Genomic DNA, 23,811 nt, shown 5'->3' with positions numbered 1-23,811 from the left:
TCTGTTTCAGCTAACTATAAAGCAAAAAGAAGGTCCAAAGCTGAGCGTAATCAATATATATTCTTAAAGTAGAGGAATTCGTTAAAAAATTTCTGTTGCCTTAAAAATAATAAAATGACTATTGCCTTAATAACAGAAGCATCATAAAACAAAACTTTGCTGAGTCTTACCTGAAATAAAACACAGCTAACCAAGTCCCATGGACATTGGCAAAGGCAGTTAAATGGCATTGCTTTTTTGACAAAATCATTGCAAAAGCTGAAAACAAACAGAAAAATACTAGTTATAAATATTGGACTGTATGAGAACTCATAGTGTAGCTCTTTCCTTAAAGAATCATTTGTTTTGATTAAACTGAAAGATCTGACCTATCTAAGAATAATTTGGGGTGGGAAAATGGGGAGTGAGAAAGTTGTGATTGTTACAGGGCTGATTCATATATTGTTTAACGTTTGGATCTGTGCATATTGGCCTGAGAGCAGACCCTCTCAAGGTTTGCTGTGCTCTGTATCTGTGGGTCAGAGGAGAAAGGTAGTTAATTATACAGCTTCTCAATGTAGCCAAATTTCAGAGTGTTTGGCTTAGGTTAATACTTATGAACGTTTCCCTTGTCTTGCCTTATTTGGGAGCTATTTTGCTGTTTTTCTTACAAATACAGTTTCTGATAAACCCTGCTGATATATTTTCCATGTCATCATGTTTGTTGCTGCCATTTCTTAATTCAGCTTAACTTATGAACTGATGATATGCATAGAGACTTAAAATGTACCCAGCTCCTCCCTGTCTTAAAGGGATTCTCAGGGTCCAGTCATATTCTGACTTTGGGTTCATGGGAACATCTGTTTGTTAATTTGCCTTATTGTCAAATAAGATGCCATAAAGACAAAGGTTTGTAGTGTTCACCTTCTTCAAGATATTTAGAAACATACAGGGTGCTCCATCACATGAGAAGTATCCTTACCCAAGTCAAATTTAAATTCTCTAGACAATTTAATAGCCTCTTGCATAGAACTGGATCTTTAGACAAACTCTGGTTACAGTCACTTGGCTTCCTGTCACAAATCATCTCATTTTAATCTCATTATTAATCTAATCCATATAAGATAAATAAATGTCATAGATACATTTTATATATAAAACTTTTAATAAGAATTTCACCTAGAATTCTAAATTAAGTTTCATTTCATCATTAGAGGTAGCTTAAGCACTGATTAAATATAGGTTAAGAAATTAAAGAAAAGCAATGGAGATGAAGAAACTCAGGTAGATTATAAAGATATATCCTAAGACCTCCACAGGGAGGTATGGTGGAGGGTTCAGCTACGCCAGCTTACTAGCTCAGTGACTCGGTTTTGTACCCTGGCCTTTCAGTGCTTGCATTTCAAACATATCCATCAGCAAAACTGCCAATTGCTACACATCCAGGACCTTTGGAGTTGCTCTCTAATAGTCTCAGTCAGGGGAAACTCAGTTTACTTGCCAAAATGTATGTATATGTTGAAAATGATTCTCATAGTAAATGCTTATTACATCTTTAAAAATCTTTTGCCAATAAAATTTATGTTCTAGTATAGATTAGATTTCTAGTTGAATGGTGACCTAAAACAGTTTTGGTCTTTGATGAACATTTATTTAACAAACTTTTAAAAAAATTTTCACATTATTTGGCAGAGTTGATTGACTTAGGTCAGAAATGATCAATGGGAAATGTATGAGAGACGCAAAGATTTAGCCATCATTAACAATATTCTTTAAGAAAGTAGTACACTATCTTGAATAAAGCAGATCTATAAAAAATGGTCTTAAAATTCTTAACTACTTATACCTTTTCTCATTCCATAAAAGAATTTGCGGGAGTTATATATTTGCTGAATTGAAAGCTACCTACATGTTACTTTGTACCTTTAAATCTAATGACTTCTTCAAAATAATTATTTCAGAAAGTTAGGAAAACAGTTAAAGTTTAACTATTTAAGAAAATGTATATTTTGTTACTCTTAATGATTGCTTAAAATTGACCTGTGTGATGTAGAAATGTGGGTATTCATTTCTGAGATATCAAAGCTAACAGATATATGCAGAATCACATGTCAGAAATTGACTGGCTCGGGGTTAATCTTGACTGTCGTAATACATCTGCTGAAACATTAGTCAGGGCCCTTTTATGTTGTACTTTAGAACTAAAATGTTTAAAAGTATTATTTAAAAGCACCTAAAATTTCCCCCAGAGGAGTTTTCAAAGCAGTTTCTCTAGTGGAAAGTTTATTTGATGAAGTCCCAGGATTTTTAAAATAAGTTGTTGCAGGGTAATGGGTCTGTTGTATTTGGTGGGTGATTGTTGGGCAGTCTGGATGCCAGACCTTAGTCTCAGTTACTTTGAGGAGATTATATAGCTTTCCTATGCTTTATTTTTTACTTCTATAAAAAGGACCTACTCTGTGCCCCTCACTCACTTATGTAAGGAATGTAGGTGACTTGAGCTTTAAGCCTTTTTGTAGAAAGGCTCAATGGAAATCAAGCTTATAGCTGTGACAAAAGTTGCTGTTGCTGCTATCTGCAACAATATTACGATCATAATTGAATTTTAGAGTCTGGGAAGAGATGGTAACTTTTTCATATAAGACAACTTTCTAGGCTATGAATTAGTCATTTGTATATTTGAAGGCCCTAGGAGTGGGGATTCTCTCTACTTCCTTAATTTTAGGAAAGAAAAGTTTTCAGAGTTAAGTAAAGTGGGTGTAGAGTAACATTTTCTCCCATGTGATGAAAAGCCCTGTGACTTTAGAGCCTTTGGTTTCTCTGAGAATTAAGTTCTCTTTTTCCTTGAGGACCTATGACAAAGGGAAAGTCTGTGGTTCTCTCAGCACATTTACTCCTTCCAAAGAGCTTCTTTATTTGGATGCCAGATAGTGTTTGAATACCCTTTTCATTTTTCTACCAGGGCTATACATTCCTTTAGGTCACCAACTGTGTCTTTTTTTGTAACCCAGGACCTCATGCAGGAACTATTGCATAATAGCCATTCTATACATTTTTTGAAGTGCACAGTCCTATGCGTGATGAAGTGGGTGTTCTAGAGGAGTAATGAGTAGGAAAAGGCAAGAAATAAATATCACTAAAAGGGAAGTTCTGGTAGGGAATGGCAAGAGGGAAGACAGAAGAAAAGTTTGGAGCATGATTTTAGAAGTCCGTGATGGTAGTAAGCATTATACTTTATGTTTTTTATCTCACACACCGAAATTTATAATCATCCTATGGATGGATGGAATCTGTTCTGCAGACTTTGAGAACTAGACAAGTGCTTTTCCAATATGTACTCTTTCTCTTGAATTGCATTCTTGAATGCATGCTGAGGTCTGCACATTTCTGTCAGCAGTTGTGGGTAGAGATTTATTCTTCTATGGACTGCTACAGATGGAACCAGAAAGAGCATGTTAATTATATTGGGGACATATTTTTAACTGAACTATTAAGGATGTTAGCAAGCCCTTGATGGAGTCCAGTCAACTTTTAGTGCTCTTAAAGAGCACTCAAATTGTTAATATTGATGAAGAATGGAAAATACCTTTTGGAGGTAAAATTTTAATTCTGACTTAAATTAGGGATTTATTCCTCAAAGGCTCAAATAAGAAACTGGATCTCATATGGAAAAGCTTTCACCCTCTGGAGACCTGAGTTTAATTTCTTGACTTAAATCTTCATATTCTAATGCTTTTGGCATTTACAAGCTTGGTCCATATCACGGAATCATCAGGCAGTCTGATATTTATGAGGTATGTTCCCCAGAGTGATTCCAGACCAAGAGAGTTTTTGTAGAAAAGAGAAGTTTATGAAGCAGAGCAACAAACTAATGTAGCTATGACCTAATTTGAACTGAAATTTTGACATGAGTTCATATTCAACATCTAGATTGCAGATTTCTTAAATGAAAATTGCACCTTCCCTGTACCCGCAATCTGAAGACTAGAGCTCATGAAGACATTTCTTACGTATTTCTTCATCACGTTTTTTTTCTCCCTCAGAACATTTTACTTCTGTTACAGTTACTTAGATCCTAATTTCTAAATTTCAGGAATAGCTGAAGAAACTGAATATAGACCACTGGTAGGACACTAATGTTAATGATTTTTTTTTCCAAGTTCAGTTCTCTAATAAAGCTATAGAAGCAATATTTCAAAATGTTTGCAGCACCCCCTGCTGGCTATGTCATGGCACTTCCTAAATAAAGATGGCATCTTTAGATGCTGCTCAATCGTACTGTAGGTGTACACACCATTTCTCTTTGGATTCATTTTTATGTAGAAATAATCTCATTTGTATCCAATATATAATAGAGTTAACATTTTAATTGAAAGCAATTTGCTTTATAATTTGCCAGCTGGTATTTGAATGGCACTTATCTTTCCAGGCAATATAATGTATTTGTTGGAGACAAATTATTTGACATAACCTTTTTACTAGTATTTCATATGAAATTCAGTGGGAGGGAGGAGGCATCACCCAGAATGTCCCTGTTTTATTGTGAATAATGCTAAAATGACCATCATAGTTCGTAAACTTGTGTGCATGTTTATTATATGTTAATACAATCCTCACACTATTCATGAAACTTCAAGAAAAGCAGTTGGAATCTTGAAAGACATCTTCTTAGGAAGGTTGGCAGTGGTAAGGAGCTAAGAATTATAAAAGTCATAAAGGCTGAGATCATGGTTGTTTGGCCCACTAGTTGTTTCAAGTGCGTTAGTGACCCCACTAAGGAGCTTTGTATCTGGAAAAAGTATTTACTTAAGGAAAGGATAATTTCTGATTAGCGTCATATGAAGTGACAGCCATCGAATCTGAGTTTCTCAAGAACAAAATTCAAAGATGCTGAACTAACTGAGCAAAGATCATTTTCCAGGTGGCAGTTTAAGCTAAGTGACGGAAAACTTAGGGACATTGCCCATAAACATTAAATAAATTTCAGGTGGGATCCTGCCCTAATTTAAAGATAAATTTATCTTCTTTAAGTAAAAACATGTCCTCTTGTTCTGTTTATATCCTTCATTCACTATTTTAACAAAAATTTATTGAGATTACTTACAGTGTCCCATTGTGCTCTATGTTTTCCTCCATTTTCATGCTGTCTTGTGATTGATGGTTTACTTGTTTGCTTCATCCACTGAGTGCTCAATTTATGCTTTTTGGATGAATGGATGGATGAATGGTGGACGGATGGATGTTGAATGCAACAAGATTGAGGGTAGAATCTCAATGAATCATCCGTGGCCTTTAATGTCCTTTTGATTTCTGCAATAATTGCTCACTTTTGTGTGTCTCTGTTGTTGGGTGTGTTTCTTTGGCTGACAACACACATGGATTTTTACATACTGTTAACTGATTTTATTTTCTAATAAAAATTATTCATCCAAAGAAAAGTAGTGTTCTGAATCAGTAGAAAGTCTTAATCATAGACTGTTTTAAAATAATTGTAGCTTATTAGTCACACATTTACTATAACACAGTCTCAGAAGCTAAGTTAAAATCCTTTGGTTCTAAAAGTCTGTGGTCCTTGTACAACAAAATGTATAATCTGTTAGTACACGCTAACATTATGCTATTAGTGTGATGATTCATTGCCTGTGTCTGCATAAATAATCAGTGTTACAGTGCTTGAAAATAATTTATTTTCATAGACTTTCTCCCTACAGTAATGGTAACTTTAGTATTAATTTTCTTACCATTCCTTTACAGCAATGTAAAAGCGATCTAGTGAATTATCACAAAATCAGTGTTAGCATAGACCCTAATTAAGAGTCTATGGTTCTTAACATATTGTACTCTGGAGCTTAAGTTTAGCTTGTCATAAAGATAGTTACTATAAGATATATTTTAGAGTAACTGAAAGTAATTTTACCTCTACCTTCTACCTATTATTTAGAAGTAAATTTTTAGAATCTATTTAGACCTGTTGAAATGACTATAGAAGTTGTGAACTAGCTGATTTTGGCATATGCCTTGATTTAGCAAATGAGGAAACTTGGGTCCAGAGAGATTAGGCAAAACTTTCCAAAGTCCTGGTGCCTGAGCTACATTTCCTGATTAACTATCCAGAGTTTTTCCACATTGCTTCCCATGTAGAGAATAGAGAATAAAATTATCTTATCAAATGGCCAGGAAGGGTGTTTTGCTGAATTAATTAGCTTGTAGTGTCTCTGAACTTATGTGTAACATTTTCACATTTCTCTTTGTTGCAGAATGCAAAGTATGGCGAAATCCACTAAATTTATTTAGGGGCGCTGAATATAATCGGTAAGCATTTTGACAGCTTGGGAAACAAATGGGTCTAGTTCAGAGAGCAAAGACAGCAGCAAATGTTTTTGCAGGTTCATTTAGGGGTCATTGTAGCAGTCTGTTTTGTGCTTCCATTTTTTGATGCTACCCTCAAATGTTTTGATTTTTCTGTTGAAAAATATTTTAGCATTGGAATTGGGATAACATACAAAAATGTGTTATTTTTAGAGATTTTCCATTGCAGTTACTCTTTTCATTATATATTATACAGCCAAAATATTTTGAAGCTTACCTGGAACATGGTTATAAAGATGCCACAGAAGTAATGTTGAAATTTAATTTTGTAGAATAATTAGGCAAGTCAGAATGTTCATAGCTTTTGGGAAATCTCTGTTTATAATGCTAATTAGGGAAGGTTTTCATTTGCTAGTGCTACTAAAATTTTAAGACAAAAATATAGCAGAAATTTTTACTCCTTTTCTGCTGATATACTTCCTAAAGAGAGAACAGGATTTTTTTTTTAATTAACAAAGCTGTTTTAGTACTACTCAGTTAATTGTTTATAGTTCAACACCTTTGTAGCTTAATATTTTGTAGGTCTTGCTCTCCTCTCTCAAAAGTGCCTGACCATCTTATTTCCCTTTTACAGGTACACTTGGGTGACAGGACGAGAGCCTCTGACTTACTATGACATGAATCTCTCTGCCCAGGACCACCAGACATTCTTTACTTGTGACTCGGACCATCTGCGTCCCGCAGATGCAAGTACGGAAAATCCTTTAGCGAGTTAATGATTGGGAGGGATTTTTGGTTTATTTTAAAGATCAAGGTTACTACTTCTTTTCAAAAACCCCAATAAATAAAATTTTAAATTGGAGATTGACTAATAGGACCCAGAATTCTGATACTTAAATAAGGCTTTATCACAATGAAGTATTAATGTATTAATATAATGAATCTCCTCATTATAATTTAAAATGTTACTTAAGAAATATTTCAAAGTGATTTACTTACTTAAAAGAAATATAAATCTTACATGAAACTAACTAAATCCTTGGTTGAGATAGAATGAAAGGTCATGTCTCCTTGATGGTATTCTGGTTAGAAATTGGGATTCAGTGAATCTAAATGATTAATGAATATATTATAGTGATTAATATGCCTATTTGTAGGCTCACTAGCTGTGAATGGGAGCATGGCCTTGGTTATTGGAATCCAGATTTGTTTTTCATCCTAGAAGAGACTTTGTTTAGCGGGCATTTCACACTACTAGAGTTCCAAATAATCCTACTGATATTTTTTTATATTACCAAACTTAAATAGGTGGAAAAAAAACTTAAAAAAAGAGAATATGTATATGCTCCTAAGAAACTAACTTACAAGATACACATTTATAAAACAAATACGGAGATTGTTACCCTTTTTCAAAAGGTACTCTTTGCCATGGTGGATACATAGTATATATACTAAATAGGCCAAGCATTGAGCTTCCCATAATATATTTATAAAACTGCTTTGGCATATAAAAACTGAGTTTGCAGCAAACTTTGGGAAGAGGTACACATGTTAACCAAGAGCCTAAAAGCACTTTTATTCTGATCCAAGTCATAATTCTTCAAATGGTTTTAAAATGTTCTAATATCCAGAGTCTGTAACAGCAGATGTTTGGGGAAATGACCAATAAAAATTGTGATGTATCTAAACAGAAGTAAGAAATTAATAGCAATGTCCTACCAGAATGTGTAAAATAATGTGTTCTCTAACAACAGATGATATCAATGAGCAAAAGAAATATTAAATCTCTGTTAGAATGCCTTTTCTTTTCTTGATTAAGCAATCTTAAGATTAAGTCTCTATGATTATAGACTGTGGGTTAGTCTGTAAGATGTTAGGTCCGTAGTTATGAGAAAGATTTGATATCAACAATTGAAAGACAGTGGAATAGCAAATGGGAATGTATTTGTATGACTTTGGAGATTTGGGCTGACTCTCTTAGTAAGTGGAATATTCTCTTGTAATTCAAGCTGAAAGCTATTAATTTAGCTATTGTCCTGTACTGAGTCTTTCTAATTATTTATTGACCTGCTTTTTGCTCTTTTTCTGAAATAGTAATGCAGAAAGCCTGGAGAGAGAGAAACCCCCAAGCTAGGATTTCTGCAGCTCATGAAGCCTTAGAGATAAATGAGTAAGTGGGGGAAAATCTTGCTTTACTGAATGTATTCAGGGAATATTTACATTAAATTGTGCGTTTGAACTTGAGGATTATTCTGGGGGGGGGGATTAATTTATTAAAAAAATTTTTTTATTAAGGACATCCATGTGGAGGTAGTTTTAGTCATTTTACAGAACAATTTAGTGACTTTGCTGTGACTCTAAATTAAATTCTTCAAGGATTAGTCATGGAATATTGTGAGGACATAAATTAAATACAGTGCTTTACATATCTAAAACATTGTGACAGGGAAAATTTTTCAGATGTAGAATGCTCATCTGTGCCATCACATTTTCTTGGTAGAACTTCTGCTAGTAGGGAAAACATAATAACATAAGGTAAAGAATTTACACTTAAAAAATATTCCCAGATCAGGACAAAGATAAGAGGAAATGCTGTCCTTAGTGTTGTTAAATGTTCTGTAGGTCACCAAGGAAGGCTGGGAAGTCTTGTCTGGAGCTCTCAGAAAATGAGAAAGATTTTTAAAGTTGGAGTCATAAAAGCTCAGGGTTGGCAGAGACCTTAAAGGTCATGTAGCTCAAACACCCGTCTGGTGCTTGAATCACCTCAACACTCTCCCTGCCAAGTGGTCATTGTTAAACTATTTTATGATTTTTCTGAAGGTTACAGAAACTTCTTCAAAGGTCTTAGTAAAAAGGTTTACTTGAAAGCTGGAAATCCTGCCAATGTAACCTGTTGATCTAATTTGGTTTCTGATTCTGTCATGCAACGTATTTATTTTCCAGTTTATTATCATTTACAAATTTGATATGTGTGCCTTCTGTGTGTCACCCATGTTTCTGATAAAAGTATTAGGATCAGGGATCAAACCCTGTGACATGACATATAGAAATCACCCTCCAGGTTCATATCTTCATGAATCATCATCCTTTGGTATTTATTGTTCAACCAGTTACTAAGCCACCCAATTACACTGTGATTCAGTCCATATTTCTACATTTTGATCTCAAAAATGTCAGTTGTAGCTATGGATCTTTAACGTATAGTAACTCCATCAGAGTACGTTAAGGTAGCACAACCTGATTTATTTATTCTTGGTAAATTTAAACTGGCTTCCAGTATTCACTAGTTTCTTCCTAAAATGCTTAAAAATTATCCCTTTAATAATCCATTAGAATATCTTTCCAAATCACTGTTCAGTAGTTTGGGAAGTCTGCCTTCTTCCCCTTTTTGAACGTTTTTACTACATTGTCATCTCATCTTCTAGTACTTCTCCATTCTTTGTGATTCTTAACTATCCACAGAGAGCAATTCTGAGGTCTGCCTACAAGGTCTGTTGGCTTCCTGGGATTTGCCTTCCCAGTACAGTAATTCATTTAGAATAGATAAGTTATTTGCCATCTTCCATCTTTTTACCCATTTTAGAAATAAAAGTTTCCATTATAGGAAATTTCTTCTCCCTTTGTCGGTCTGACAGTCATTTTCCCTGATAGAGAAACCAGGAACAAAATAAGAGTTGGAGATTTGCTTTCTCTTTATTATCTGCAGCTGCTGACTATAAACTTTCCTTGTTTTGATGTTGTTGTGTTGTCTTTTTTTGCTCATTTATTTTTGTTATGGTTTTGGAGAAATGGGGGCGGTGATAGGGCCTTAAATAATAGTTTTAAAATGAGGGATAGTCTTTAGCATGTTTTGTTTTGTCTTTATTTTGTTTTGCCAGCTTCAGCTAATTTGGAGTTGTAGCTCTCCTGACATTATTCTTATAAGCTCATTTCACTCTCTTCTAGTCCTTCATTACATGTCCTCTTTCCATCTTTTTTTACATGTCCTTTTTAAAATATGACCTTGTGAGAGATCTCTATGCAGCCAGAGTGGTTACTTGCCACCAGTCTTTTCTTCCTGAGTGGATCATTTGTGATTGTGGTTATGATTAGACATTTGGAAGCTGCCCAACCCTCTTAAACCATTTTTCCTTCTGAGTCTCATGCCATTGAATCATGCCCCTCTCTTTTCTTTGAATTTTTTGAAGTCCACCTTACTCTCTTTGATTGCCCTGAACTCCAAAATGACATAGTAACTCTCTCTGTATGCTCCTATCAATTTTCATTTCACCAACTATTTTTTTCTTCTTGGTCAGAATTAGGTCCAGAGTTGAAGTTCCCTTAATTGCTTCCTCTACCATCTGGGAGATAAAATTGTTACCAAAGTAAGTCAAGAACCTGTCGGGTGCCCTCCTAACCAAATGAGACTTCTAGCAGATAGCTGGATGGTTGACACCCCCATCACCATACCTTCTTGCTTCTGTCTGTGTATTGTGTTGTGACAAGGATGCATCATCTGTATCTTCCATTGAGCTGAGCAGTCTGTTCTGTATTCCCCAACCATCAGCACTTCTACTGCTCTTTCCTTTCTCCTTCACTCATAAGCTCTTAGCATGTTTCTACCCCAGACTCATGAGTTTCCACATAGATGTATGTTTTCTTGGCTAGTAGTGCTACTCTGCCTCTCCTCCTAAGAATACTATTTGCAATACAAACACACAAAGCAAGCAAGCTAGCCCCAACCTGTCTTGAACTCCCAGCCCACCAACTGTTATCTCATAGCGAATTCCTCTGATACTGTGTCCACCTCTCAGTATTATAATCTCGATTTTCCCTTCATTCCCCTGGACCCATATTTATGTGTCGGCATTTGAAGCCTTAAGTATTGCTTCCCGATGCCCAACCCACCTGTTTTCTTCAGTGAATCACGGGGCAGTTTCGGCATCATTATTATTCTTTCCAAGTCATATCTGCTGCCGTCCATAGTAATTGGTTTTACAGCTTTTTTTCCTGGGCGTTTTTTTCCCTGCCTCACCACATTCAGTGTGAAGCCTTATTGAGCAGCCCTGCCTGAAATTAGAGGGATCAGCTAAAGAACTTACAAGACCCCTCCTCAAGGCTAAGATTAACTCGTAACCCCAAACCTCAGATTAGCCTCTAAGTCCAGCCTCCTTTTCCTAGCCACCTGTTGTAGTTTATGCATAGTAAGAGTAACATTTGGTTTCACTTTCTGTTTATTTTTTCTCTTGTGGTCTGATGGAGGCTCTGTTAAGCAGGGAAATGACCACAAGAGAGACAGTGGAGAAAGAAAGCCGAGGGATCTGTACAGATAGGACCTGTGTGGTCTGCTCTGGCCTCAGCATTTCCTTATTACATTCCCTTTCTTTGGCAGTTGTGTTCTTCTCTGATTTGGAAGGTTTGAATTTCCAGGAGTTGCCCTTGTTTGTTAGTTGACTGTTTATCCTTTCTGGCTTCCTACCTTAGAAGTTGTTGAAAGGATTAAATGAGATGATGTATGTTAAGTGCCTGGTACAATGCTTAATATATACTAAGCAACTGGTGGTATCTATTACTGTTAAAGGTGTGGGATTTAAGTTTGGTTTGCTACTGAGGCTGAATCTAATTTTGAGCTCTTCAGAAATTACTCTCCCTATAGGCTCTTCAAGTGCTCGTCTCTGACATAGAAAACCAGTGCTGTATGTAATGAGATGTTGAAGCACTGCTTTTTAAATGAATAACTTACTTGATCTAATGAATTTCTCATTCTGAAGAAATCCTCAAAGAAATCTGTGCTTAGTAAATAGAAGTAAACTTTATGGCATCTCTAATTCTGAGGGTCAGAAGGCGATATTTAATAACAGCTATTATCACTACCATCATTAGTCGACATTTACTGAGCATGTACCACATGCTGGCTGCTACTGTACTGAGCACTTTTCATGCATCACCTTACTTAACCTTCACAACAACACTGTGAACAAACAGATTTCATGTTGTTCTCCATCAGGGAGGCAGAGTAATAACTTGCGCAAAGGGACACACTAATAAGGGGCGGAGTCCGTACGTGAGCCCCATGCTCCTAACACTACTCATCCTTCCTCTCAAGCTAAAATACAGACGTTTCTTTCGTACCATTGTTTTGTGTCAATGACTACAAGCAGGGGTGCATGAACCAGTTGGCCACTCTGCATGTTTTGACGTAACTCCTGCCCCTCTGCATGCGCTCCTACAGCTGTTACCATGTCCTTGGATTTGTCATTGATGGTGGCTGTTATCTGAATGGACAGGTGTGCAACTGCCTATATTCTCCTCGCTGAAGAGGAAGCAACAACCATTGCTGAAGCAGAAAAGCTGTTTAAGCAGGCCCTGAAAGCTGGAGACGGCTGTTACCGGCGTTCTCAGCAGCTACAGCATCATGGATCCCAGTATGAAGCCCAACATAGTAAGGTTTCCTCCTGGGTGACATGTTGGGGGGCCAGAATTACAATATAATTAATCAGAGAAAATTCTCAGGCCAGTTTAAAATATGATTCTTCTGGATTAGAATAAATATTGATTTTGCCTTTCTTTATTTTTATCAATTTTCCTTCCCATAAGAGCACAGTACATAGTTAACTTATAGTTTCATTACAATTCACCTTTTCTTTCCTGCCCATAGATTCTTAACTCCAGAAATTTATGGTAACAACTTCTAATGGTAACTCTTTTTCTCCAAAGAATTCTTACGTATTTCTGTTTATCACTTGCTTCTCTGCCCTATAACTTTAAGCCCTAATTGGGAAACAGAACTTAAGTTTGTGTTAATGCTATCAAAGGTTTTATCTCATGGGTCTTCTGTAGCATGGGTTGAAATGGGACAGCTAGGAATACCACAGTTACTGGTGATTGTCTCAGTGTTTAGCTCTTATTTAGGAAGCACTGGCATTGGCTTCCAGAGAGAAAGAGTCATGAATTCCTAATTATTTATTTTTTATATTTAAAACAATAGCTTCTTTTATTTAACAGAACTCTTTAAAATGAGACCTTTCACTTTAGTACGTTAAACTGAGAGTTTGGGGGTAATGGTATAAAAACAAGACAACAAAGTCGTTTCTGGAATTCCCTGAGCTCCTTGGCTTGTCAGTTTGTTGGCTGTGGAAGCAGAAGTTTAGTGGCCCTTGTGAGAGGGACTGTTTTCATTGTCTAACCAAACTTTGGGTTGTTTCCTTAAAGTGGGATTTCTCTCAATTTATTTCTCTCTCCTGCATTTTGGAGAGTATCTTGGAGACTGTATCTCCTTCATATTTGAGACTGTAAAATTACATTTTAGTGTTAAACCTGGATTTGGTGCAGAAACTGAGTGCATGAGTCCCTCTGACTAAGGTACAGTGAGATCTTTGCATTTTGGCCTGTGTATATGGGTCTGAACACACAACCCATCAATACACAGGTTTTTATTTTTATTCTGTAGTAGTATATACGTTAATCACCATCTGTATCTTGCTTTTAAAAGAATTGTGTATAACGTGATAAATTTTGAAGGCATATATAGTGAAAGTCTGTTTTGTGAACTAAATGAGGATTAATACATAAAATTACATAATCTATTATATAATTTCAGAAATTTTATTTCTTTTATTCTGTAAATTAAATCCTTTCAACCTGTTGCCTAAATCTATCCAAAAAATATAACCACATCTTTAAAATAATTGGTAGGTACTTGGCAAATTTTCAGCACACATCTTGTTCTCATTGTTTAAAACTTGAAATATTAGGACTTTGGTCTTAACATCTTTTAATAGCTGCATGTTATATGCATACTTAATCTATAACAGGTGTGTCATGTTTTTCTAAAGCATGGTAATTTTATTGAGGATTAAGCACATGCATGTTCTCACTGGTCTGGAAACATATCCAAAAAGACACATAATTAAATAAAAGATTAAGATGAGAAGTTGCTAATGTTCTTTTTAAGAGCTGTAGTGACTGTTGTTACAACTATTTAGCTTGTCAGTGCTTTCTCTAACACCAGGGTAGTTTTTCATTTTGTTGCATAGTCTATGGTCATATCTGGAATGTGTTATGTTGCCATCTAAAATCGACTGCTTTGGGGACCTGGAGATGATTATGATGTCACTAGTGTTAGGGAAGGAATAATATAAAACAGAAGTTCAAGATGAGGCTTCTCCAGACTTAATGTCAAGAAGGAAAAAAAATAGTTCATCAGAATGCAACCAGAGATTCACTTCTTTGCATCTTCACCAAAGCATGCACACTAGAAGAATGAGAAATTCTTGCTTGTAAACCACGTGCAATGTAGGTATGTTCATTTTCCCAGCACTTTGTGGCAGATGATTTTATTTATTGAATATTCAGCATCATAACTCAAAGCATGGATTAATAATCAGTCACATGATTTGACCTTTGGAAGTATAAGTACTTTGACTTTACTCTGTATGAGTTCTGCTATTAGCAAAGTTGTCAGTGCTCCTGGCAGTAAAGAATAGTCAAAGGAGCAGATGGTTCTCTCTGAGGTTTTCCTTTAAGGGCATGGAAAATGCACCCCTGTATTTTTCCTTGCTGCTCAGCTGAAAGCTCTTGTTTTTTCAAATTTTGGTGTTTTATGTCTCCCTCTTCAGGACGAGACACCAATGTCTTGGTCTACATCAAAAGAAGGCTTGCAATGTGTGCCAGAAGACTCGGGAGGACCAGGGAAGCAGTGAAAATGATGAGAGATGTGAGTTTGAATTTGTGTTTGGGAACAGTGGCAATGCACCTGACTTAGAGAAGGAGGATCCCATGGAACGGCCATAGCAGATAGTACCAGCGATGGTGTGATGGTCCCATGGGGGATGGGTTCTGCTCTAGCTCCCAACTTAGTAGATGAGTGATCTTGGACAAGTCACCCAACTTCTTTGGGGGATAACAATAACTTTACCAATAATAATGATTACTACTTAGGATTGTTGAGAAGATTAAATGCAATAATAGATGCAAAGCTTTTAATAGAGTGACTGGCCTATTAAATCTCAGTAGATATTCTTATTAGTAAACCTTTGGGACTGTAGCCAGAAGCCAAGAATGAGATCAGCCATTTTAGCTAACTGACTTTTTTCGTGCTTAGTTGTTAGGAAAATTTGAATAAACTATGGGTCAAATTGCTACCCTCAGATTTAATAATATTATGATCTAATCATATTGTAGTCATTTCAAGCATTTTCCTAGATTCTTGAATTAGGATATTTTATTAGTAATAGTCAACATAAGAAGAGAGAAGATAGGTGAGAGTTTTAAAACAAAAGAGAACCAAAGGGAATTATTATGTAACTTTAAATAAAAACAGTGGTTTTAGGGGAAACTGGTTGAGGAATTTCTACTTCCACTTTTTTTTTTAGTAAGAAATACTTCTCACAAAGAAATGGCCACTAGTGGAAATTGTATTTATAAGCCATTTTCTTTTTAAAAACAATCTCAGAAAACCTTTGTCAACATTTAATTCTTTTATGTTTTCCTGAATTAGGAGACATAGGTAACTGTGCTTTATAAAAAGGAGAGAACCAAGGGGAAAGATAAAAGTGGCATTATGCCCAATTCTCAGCTTTTGGATTTGAGAACAGGACTGTGTAAACCTAGGGAGCCTTCCCTCACTTTGTCTCTGGAAGGGCAGTTATTCATGTAAATTCCCAGTTACTCTTTGGCGGTGGGGGCCTGTACTCTGGGCTCACCCCTGCAAGTTATAGCATCATGTGAAGACCCAAGTGAGGCCCATGCTTCTGGCTTGGGTTCGGGCTACTCCATTAAACAGCAGTGCAGCCACCAGACCTGAGGAGAGGAACAGAGGAGGGAGATTCCAAGATAATTCTAATTTGACTGCAGGTGATAGATGCTCCTCAGGCAAAGCCACTGCAAAGGAGATCTCCCAGGATAAAATTCTTTTGGTTGAAGGAAGAATTTAAAGAATGTTATACAGTATAAGTGCTAAATTTTAGAAAAGAAGATTTCTTTAAAAAAGTGACTTGCTCTCAAAGCTGTCTAACTTGCAGAAATTCCATCCCTTGATATAGTGAAGTAACTCTACCAGCCCCTGAAAGAGCTGAGAATTTTATGAAGGATGGAGTATTTTTCTATCTTGAAGTGGCTCAGCCACATTAAACTGGCCCAGCCATAGTCAGCCTTTAACAAGGTGTTTTATATTTATTCTTTTCTTAATTAGCTTGGGATAGACATGCATGGAGGAACAGTGTTTGGTGGTTTTCTTTATTATATGCTTAAGCAACTTAGGAAAAACAAACTCAGCTGATTTTAATTCCAGTTTTTTTCCATCAGTCTCATTCTGATTGTCATCATTTTTAGTATATACATATAAAATTTCACATGATTAAAACCAATACTATGGTTTGATTTTTGTTTAACATTATTTTATATTTACAATTCCATTTATTGACTTAGTCCACAAATACCTTGGGGGGAAATCTGGGATCCATTGGAATAAATGCTGGGCACGGAGTAAGGAAACCTGCATGTGAATCTCACTAGCTTTGTGACTCAGGGCAACTTCCTTCCCTTTCATGGGCTTCTCATTTGTCTTCTGTAAGTTGAGAATAATGATTCTTTCCAAAAAGAGTGGTTGAGAGAGTGATGGGGAGGATGAAATGAGATAATGTGAAAATACCTGGCATATGGTAGAGATTTTTTCCCCCTGTGTTTTCTCCATTATATAACTATGTTTTAATTTGCTGGACCATTCCCCTTATGGGCATGTAGGAATATTTCTGATTTCTTTTTCTTGAATGAATCAATCAGTCAAGCAGTCTCTCTGTCTTCATATGTGTATATACACATACATACAGCATGTGTGTGTATCTCTACTTATATGTGTATGTTTCTTGGGTTAATTTTCTTTAAAAAGCTGTCATATTATTATCAGAACACCCATATGTGTTGCGTTTTGACTGGGTTTATGGAGCATCTAATAGATGTGTGCCCTACTGTTGTAACAGTCCTGTGAGGGATGCTGTCAGACACGGTGGAGATGTGTTTTAAAGAGAAATCTCCAAAGTGCTGTTCCCTGCAGAAACTCCTGGAACCCTGAAGGAAGGAGGGGAGGTTGAGGCTCCCACTCTGTTAAAGCTGCAGCTGGTCCCAGCCTTGCAGGAGACAGTTGGTCGGGCCTGACTCCTCTCAGGTCACAGGTTATGCATAAATGAGGACTTCACTGAGGGGTTCACTCCTTTAACAACAGGCACATAAACCATCTTGCTGGAAAGCTTCCTCTGATAAAACAGCAAACTGGATTCCAGGCAGCCTGCTGATAAAGCCTTAGGGCAGGAGGATCTAATTTTTCATTAAGACACAGCCATCCTACCCCCATATGTATTGGTTGAAATTTTCCTAGAGCAGATTTTAAAGTGGAAATAGAAATTCTGGAGTCAACTGCCTTCCATATGAAAATTAGACTCTCTAAAACATTTCTTTGGAAATCTGTTAAGGAAGGGAAAACTGTTAATTGGTGAGATATCCTAAAAGAGAATGAATGGGAATTCTGGGAAGGCAAACTGTCAATAGTTATGGATCAAAATATTAAGTGAAATATTGATGAAGTAAGAACATATATGCTTCTTATTGTCAAGATTTATGGCTTCTCTTTTTTAAAGCAACACATTAATTATTTTGAATTCTTAGGATATTTTCTCAAAAGAAAATACTTGAATTAGCTTCCTTTTGCAATCAAGAATATGCAAGCACTTTACTGAAGGAATGTTTTGGCAGCAAGTGGAGCTAAGAGAGCATGATGACTTTTGAACTTCACTATAAGGTGTTATTTTTCATTCAAAGTGAGAAAAGTTGCATTTTTTGCTTCTTAAATTCAAAGAAAAGCCAATTGCTTATTCTCATTTTGGAGAATTTTGCCTCTTTAACATTTGATATATGACACCGCAATTTAGTTTCTCTTTTTAACTTTTACCATTTAGCTAACCTCAAGTTTACCCTCTTTTTCCCTGACCCTATTTGACTAGATTGGGAATGTAATCCATAAGGCTGACTGGTCCTGCCCCTTAGCCATACCCAGTCAGAACTGGTATAGGTGGAATTGTGTGCCCAGGTGAAACAACATGAAATCTCCTCTTGCGCCAGGTCATTTGGTCTAGGTTAGGGTTTCCCAGTCTTGGCACTATAGGTCTTTGCTGTGGGTGTCCTAGGCATTGTAGGATGTTTAACGACATCCCTGGCCTCCGCCCAGTAGATGCAGTAGGAGCCCACCCCCTTGTTGATCCCCAGTGTGACAACCAAAAATGTCTCTAGACACTTGTCTCCTGTGGGGGAGATGTGCAAAATCAATCCCCATGAAGAACCACAGATCTGGAGGATCCAACAGCGAGTAGATCTGTTTCAGGGCAGACATCAGGTTTCTATTCGCTCTTTTTGTTAGTAGTCTGAGTCTCCCCTGTGGTGGGTGCACACCTCTAAAGCATCCCTGGAGCTGATCAGTTCCTACTAGAACCCTTGGCCTGGAACCGGGCTGATCTGGGGAGCTGTTTTGTCCTAGATGGGATTCCCTGAAGAGGTATCTGGTATGAGCAGTAAATGAACTTAAAAGATTTCGGTGGGATCCTGGTTGGAGGGATTAGACAGAGAGAGGGGCAAATGTAAAGGCCTGATGTGGGGTAGTGGTCTTCCTTGGTCCTTGGTGTGTGCTTCCAGACCATTGTGTGCATCTCCTTTCCCCACATCTACAGCCCCTTTGAAAACTGGCCATATGCTGTCAGACTTCACCGCTTGTTACCACTGCAGCCCTCTGGGTCATCCTCCCTGATTCTTGTTTCACCCTCTCTCTCTGCGGCACTGCCTCTGTCACTATCCCGGCCTCTCATTTGACACAGGTCATCACAACCTTCTTGAAACATTTTATTTATTAGGAAACCATGCTCTCTTAGTTCTCCTAAAATCTCTGTCTTCTTGGCTAGATTCTCCTCATCTTCCTAACTTCCCAAATTTGACATGTCCCCTGGATAGTCCTAAGCCTTCTTTTCTACTTCCATCTACAACTCTGGATGACTACATTCATATTCAACGTTTTAAATACGATCTAAATGCTGATGAACATTTCCTTAGTGTTTATTGTGTTCTAGGTGTCATTTTAAGTGCTTTACAAATATAAATCATTTAATTCTCATAGTAGCCTTTGATATAGGTGCTTGTTTAAGGTTACGTAGCTAATGAGTATTTCTGAGAATGTGATCTTTCAATCACCTGCACTAGAAATACCCAGGGTGCTAGTTGAGTACCTGCTTCATAGGATTGGTGTAGGAATTAAAAGGAATAATCCATATGAAGCACTTTGGTTTTGCAGGACTTCATGAATAATAAGTACTCAGTGTTGCTATTCTTCCCATTATTGTCTAAGATACATTGTTATGTGAAAAGGAAAAGTATAAATATTAGGTATAGTCTGACTCCATTTTTTCAGTGAAAAATAGATGCTAATTTCAACCAGTTATTCTCAAACTTTTTGGTCTCAGAACCCCTTTAAAATTACTAAGAACCCCAAAACTTTTGTTTATGTAGGTTTATCTATTGATATTTACCATTTTTGAAACTAAAACTTAATTACATCCACAAAGATCCTATTTCCAAATAAGGTCACTTTCATAGGATTAGGACTTCAGTATATATGTTTTGGAAGACACAATCTAACCTACAACACCAAATTATATATAAACACAAAATATAGAAACTCTGTAAACACTTTCATTCTTTTTAAACTTCACTACCTATATCAGATTAGTTGAAGGCATATTTTGTATGCCTTTGACCACATTTTAAACATTTTCTCAGCCTAGCTGGTAAAGGTTGTAACTGCTAAACATCCTTCTTTTGTTCTTTGGGCTTTTTATGAAAAATGGTCAGAGGAAACTGCAGTTACCTTATACTGGGCTTGTATTTTTTTTCTCCATTTTCAGCATCTTCTCTGCAATTCCTAGTTGAGAACTGGTTTTTCAGTTTTTATCATATAAGTTACATAATGAGTATTGCTACGTACCAGACATTTTGCTAAGAAGGTTACATATACCACCTAATTTAATTCACATACACCATGGGTGTCCTAATAAATTGCAAAAATAATTTGTACTCATTATAACAAGTCAAAGAATAAGAAGTTACGATCTCCACTCCTGCAATGCCATCTTATTGAGGTGACCAACACTTGTGATTCAGTGACATTTTTCCACCCACTTTCTTTTGCTCCTATAAGTAGGTATCTGATCATGTAAGGATTTTGAGCAGAGTTGATTTGTATCTTAACCAAGTTTCTATATGAGAATTAAACCTTCATAAAGATGCTCAATTTTCGACCTTCTTCTTTGGGGGCTCCCTCACTAAAGAAAACATACAAGTTTTGAGATAATATAATGCCATTTCCCTTGACCTGTTTTGCACAATTATTTTATCACTGTTCTTCATTGTTCTCAGTTTTTATCTCAAGTCCCTTATTCAGGTGACCCCTTCATTAAGGAGAGATTAGGACCAGTGAACAGAGAGAGACAGGTGGTTTTTTTTTTTTTTTTTTTTGAGCCAAATTTAAAAGCCTACAGAAGGATAAATGAAGTGCATTATGTTTTGAGCTTCTGGAGTGCAGGTGTGGTATTTGTATTTCTTATGTGCCCCTCCCAGCATGTGGTGCAGTATCCTGTAGACAGACAATCAATAAAATATTTGAGTTGGTGAATCAGAGCTGTGGTGTACAAATTCCCAGTTAGGGCTTTGCATCTGTAATCTTTGATTCCCAGCTCTTGGTAAGACACTTTGTCACTAGTTTAATTCTACTGATTTTCTATCTTCTTTAGAAGTGGTAACATTTGCTTTTAAATTAACATAAATTAAAATGAGTTCTACTTGGAAGATTATTATAGATGTTCATTATGTATCATCCCTTTTAGGTCATTAGAGGTATCCTAGAGTGTGAGCAATTGACCTTTGGGAATTAACTTAATAGTATTAATAGCAAGAGGATGCCCTTTAAGTGGTTTATGAAGAGGAGCACTTCTAATGGAAGCACACTTTAGAAAATATACACTTACGGGACTAATCAAAGCCTTTGCATCATTAAGGACTGTTGATTTGCGTTTTTGCCTGCTTATGTTCATGAAGAAAATTCTTCATGGAATCAATGATTTGTGAAAAAGAACTAGTATGTCCTTCCCAAATTGTTAAAAAAAATTTTAGGGAATATTCTGCAACAAAAGAAGAGAAATTCTTTTTTTTTATTGCACAGGTGAAAAGGTCTTTTTAGGAGAAAAATTCTAAATGGATATTTTGGGTGTTAATTTTTATCCCCCTCCTTTTTTTGATTTACAATGTTGTATTAGTTTTAGGTGTACAACAAAGTGATTTAGTTATTCGTATGTGTGTGTGTGTGTGTGTGTGTGTGTGTATGTGTGTGTACTTTTTCATATCCTTTTCCATTATAGGCTATTATAAGATATTGAATATAGTTCCCTGTGCTGTACAGTATGTCCTTGTTGTTTATCTGTTTAATATATATTAATGTATGTATCTATTTCCATTCCCTTTTTCCTTATTCTTAAATCCTCTACTTTCGTTCCTTTTTTTCCCTCTCCCTTTCCATTCCACAGGTCACATTATTTCCCTTTTCGTAGTATTTCCTTTTTTTCCTTAAAATTGTCTTGGATTATTATAGATAGCTTGGTTGATGAGTTGATTGAGAAGATGTTGATTGTTGAAAGAAGTCAAGTACCATTATGTGGTATGGGGCACGGGAAGAGCAGCATTTTAATACTTTCAGGCAGCCAAGTATCACTTGAACATAGCTACTTTCAAGCTTTCAAGACAGGTATCACTGAACTAAAGACAAAGTGTACAGTGAAATATGTTCATTCTTGTTGGCGTGTTTTCTACATTCTATCTTTGCTATATTTACAAATAAAGAAAAAGTGAGTCTTGACAGCAAATGCTTTAAGTAATAACTGATCTTCAAGGTTTATATGACTTTGAAGTCTTTATATGAACCTTGCTTTCTTTTTTTAAAATCATGACTTGCTTTTCTGGATTTGCCTGATATATTAAGTTGACTTATTTAATAAATTATTGGCAATTAGTAATTCATATAGAAAGGAAAAGTATTTAACTAATAAGAGCAAATAATAGACTTATTGATTTACCTTGTTGCATCAGTAATGATGAAGAACAGTTTCATCAACATTGTACTCTGTATTCCCTATATAAAGTGAAGGGCAGGTGGCAAATAATCCCTGAGGCAAATGAAAGTGTTACTTTATTTACCTGAGGCGCTGTCATTTACGTAAAAGGCTTGTGGCATAGTAAATACATGACTGATAAGCCGGCTGTCACTCTCATGGTTTCTCATATACTGCACCCACGTTTTCCCGTGTGGTGAGCAGCAGAGCCTTCAGAGTCTGCGGCTGGCCCATGAGCAGTTCCACACAGATGCCTGTCACCTGGGAGACTGATTTAGCATCCCTCCTCCAGTCTCCTGTTCTTGCCCTCCCTTCCCAGATATTACTGATCTTTGGCTTCTGCTTCTCCATTGTGTCTGCAACCGTTCTTCTCTTGGATTCCTGTTGTTCTGCATTTCACCTTCCCAGAACTCAATTGTGGTTTCATTCATTGGCTCCAGTCATGTCCACTATTTATCTGGTTCCACATCTTCTCTCTCCCTTTTTACACTGCAGCCCTGATTTTGCTATACCCATGTTGCACAAAACTATCCAGTTATTCACCCATCCATTCATTCAGTGAAAATGTATTGAATTTCCATTCCAGGCCAGTCCCAGTTCTAGGGGACTGGTATAATCAGTGAGCCAAACAAAGACCACTAACCTGACACGCTTTCCATCCTAGTAGAGAGAAGAGACCAAAATTAATAAACATAATAGCCATGTATTTTCATGTCATATTAGAAATTAATAAACACTGTGGGAAAATGATGAAGTAGAGCAGAATAAAGAAGGTAAGGAAATCCAGTGGGCAGAGAGTGGAGGCCATGGAAATCATAGTTTTAATAGAATGATCTGGTATGTGTGATATAGAAGGCGACATTTCACCAAAGGCCCTGAAGCAGGAGTGTACTGGTGTGCTTAAGTAGTAGCAAAGAGTTCTGGGTGGAACGGAGCAATGCTAGGGGTGGGGTGGAGGTTACAGATGAGGTAGGGTTTGTGGACCATAGTAAGGGCTTCAGCTTTTACCCTGGGTGAAATGGGAGCCTTGGCAGGTTTTGAGCACAGGAGTGGCATGATCAGTCTCAGTTTTTAGTCTCCTGTGTGGCAAGGGAGAAGCAGGGAGGCCAATCAAAGGCTCTTACATTAATCTTGACAGGAGACAATGGTGGCTCATGGTGGCTCAGACCACCATTAAGAAGGGTGGAGGAGGTAGTGAGCAGTGGTCAGATTCTAGATATATTTTGAAAGCAGGATCAACAGAATTTGCTAATCTATCAATGTGCAGTGTGAAAAAGAGAGAAGTCAAGAATGGCTCCAGGGATTTTTGTCTTGGAAGGAAAGGAGTTCCAATCAGCTAAGATGTGGG

General features: G+C 36.7%; 1 protein-coding gene across 9 annotated transcripts in view; it reads left to right on the top strand.

The window, feature by feature from the left end:
• ST7 (suppression of tumorigenicity 7) overlaps positions 1-23,811 on the top strand; it is a 283,140-nt gene that overhangs the window by 129,563 nt on the left and 129,766 nt on the right. For 6 of the 9 annotated variants that reach the window (XM_032483629.1, XM_032483637.1, XM_032483634.1 and 3 more), the window contains 6 exons: positions 6,237-6,291; positions 6,923-7,038; positions 8,383-8,458; positions 10,584-10,652; positions 12,555-12,709; positions 14,886-14,983. In XM_032483629.1, coding sequence (XP_032339520.1) covers positions 6,237-6,291; positions 6,923-7,038; positions 8,383-8,458; positions 10,584-10,652; positions 12,555-12,709; positions 14,886-14,983 — 569 coding nt within the window. The remainder of the gene's footprint in view (positions 1-6,236; positions 6,292-6,922; positions 7,039-8,382; positions 8,459-10,583; positions 10,653-12,554; positions 12,710-14,885; positions 14,984-23,811) is intronic. The other 3 variants (XM_032483631.1, XM_032483636.1, XM_032483635.1) reach the window with 1 other exon arrangement.

Source organism: Camelus ferus, chromosome 7 (genome assembly GCF_009834535.1).
Source record: "Camelus ferus isolate YT-003-E chromosome 7, BCGSAC_Cfer_1.0, whole genome shotgun sequence".
In the NCBI taxonomy this organism is placed as follows: Eukaryota; Metazoa; Chordata; class Mammalia; order Artiodactyla; family Camelidae; genus Camelus; species Camelus ferus.
Note: the sequence above shows the minus strand (reverse complement) of the source record. Positions and strands in the feature narration are given on the sequence as shown.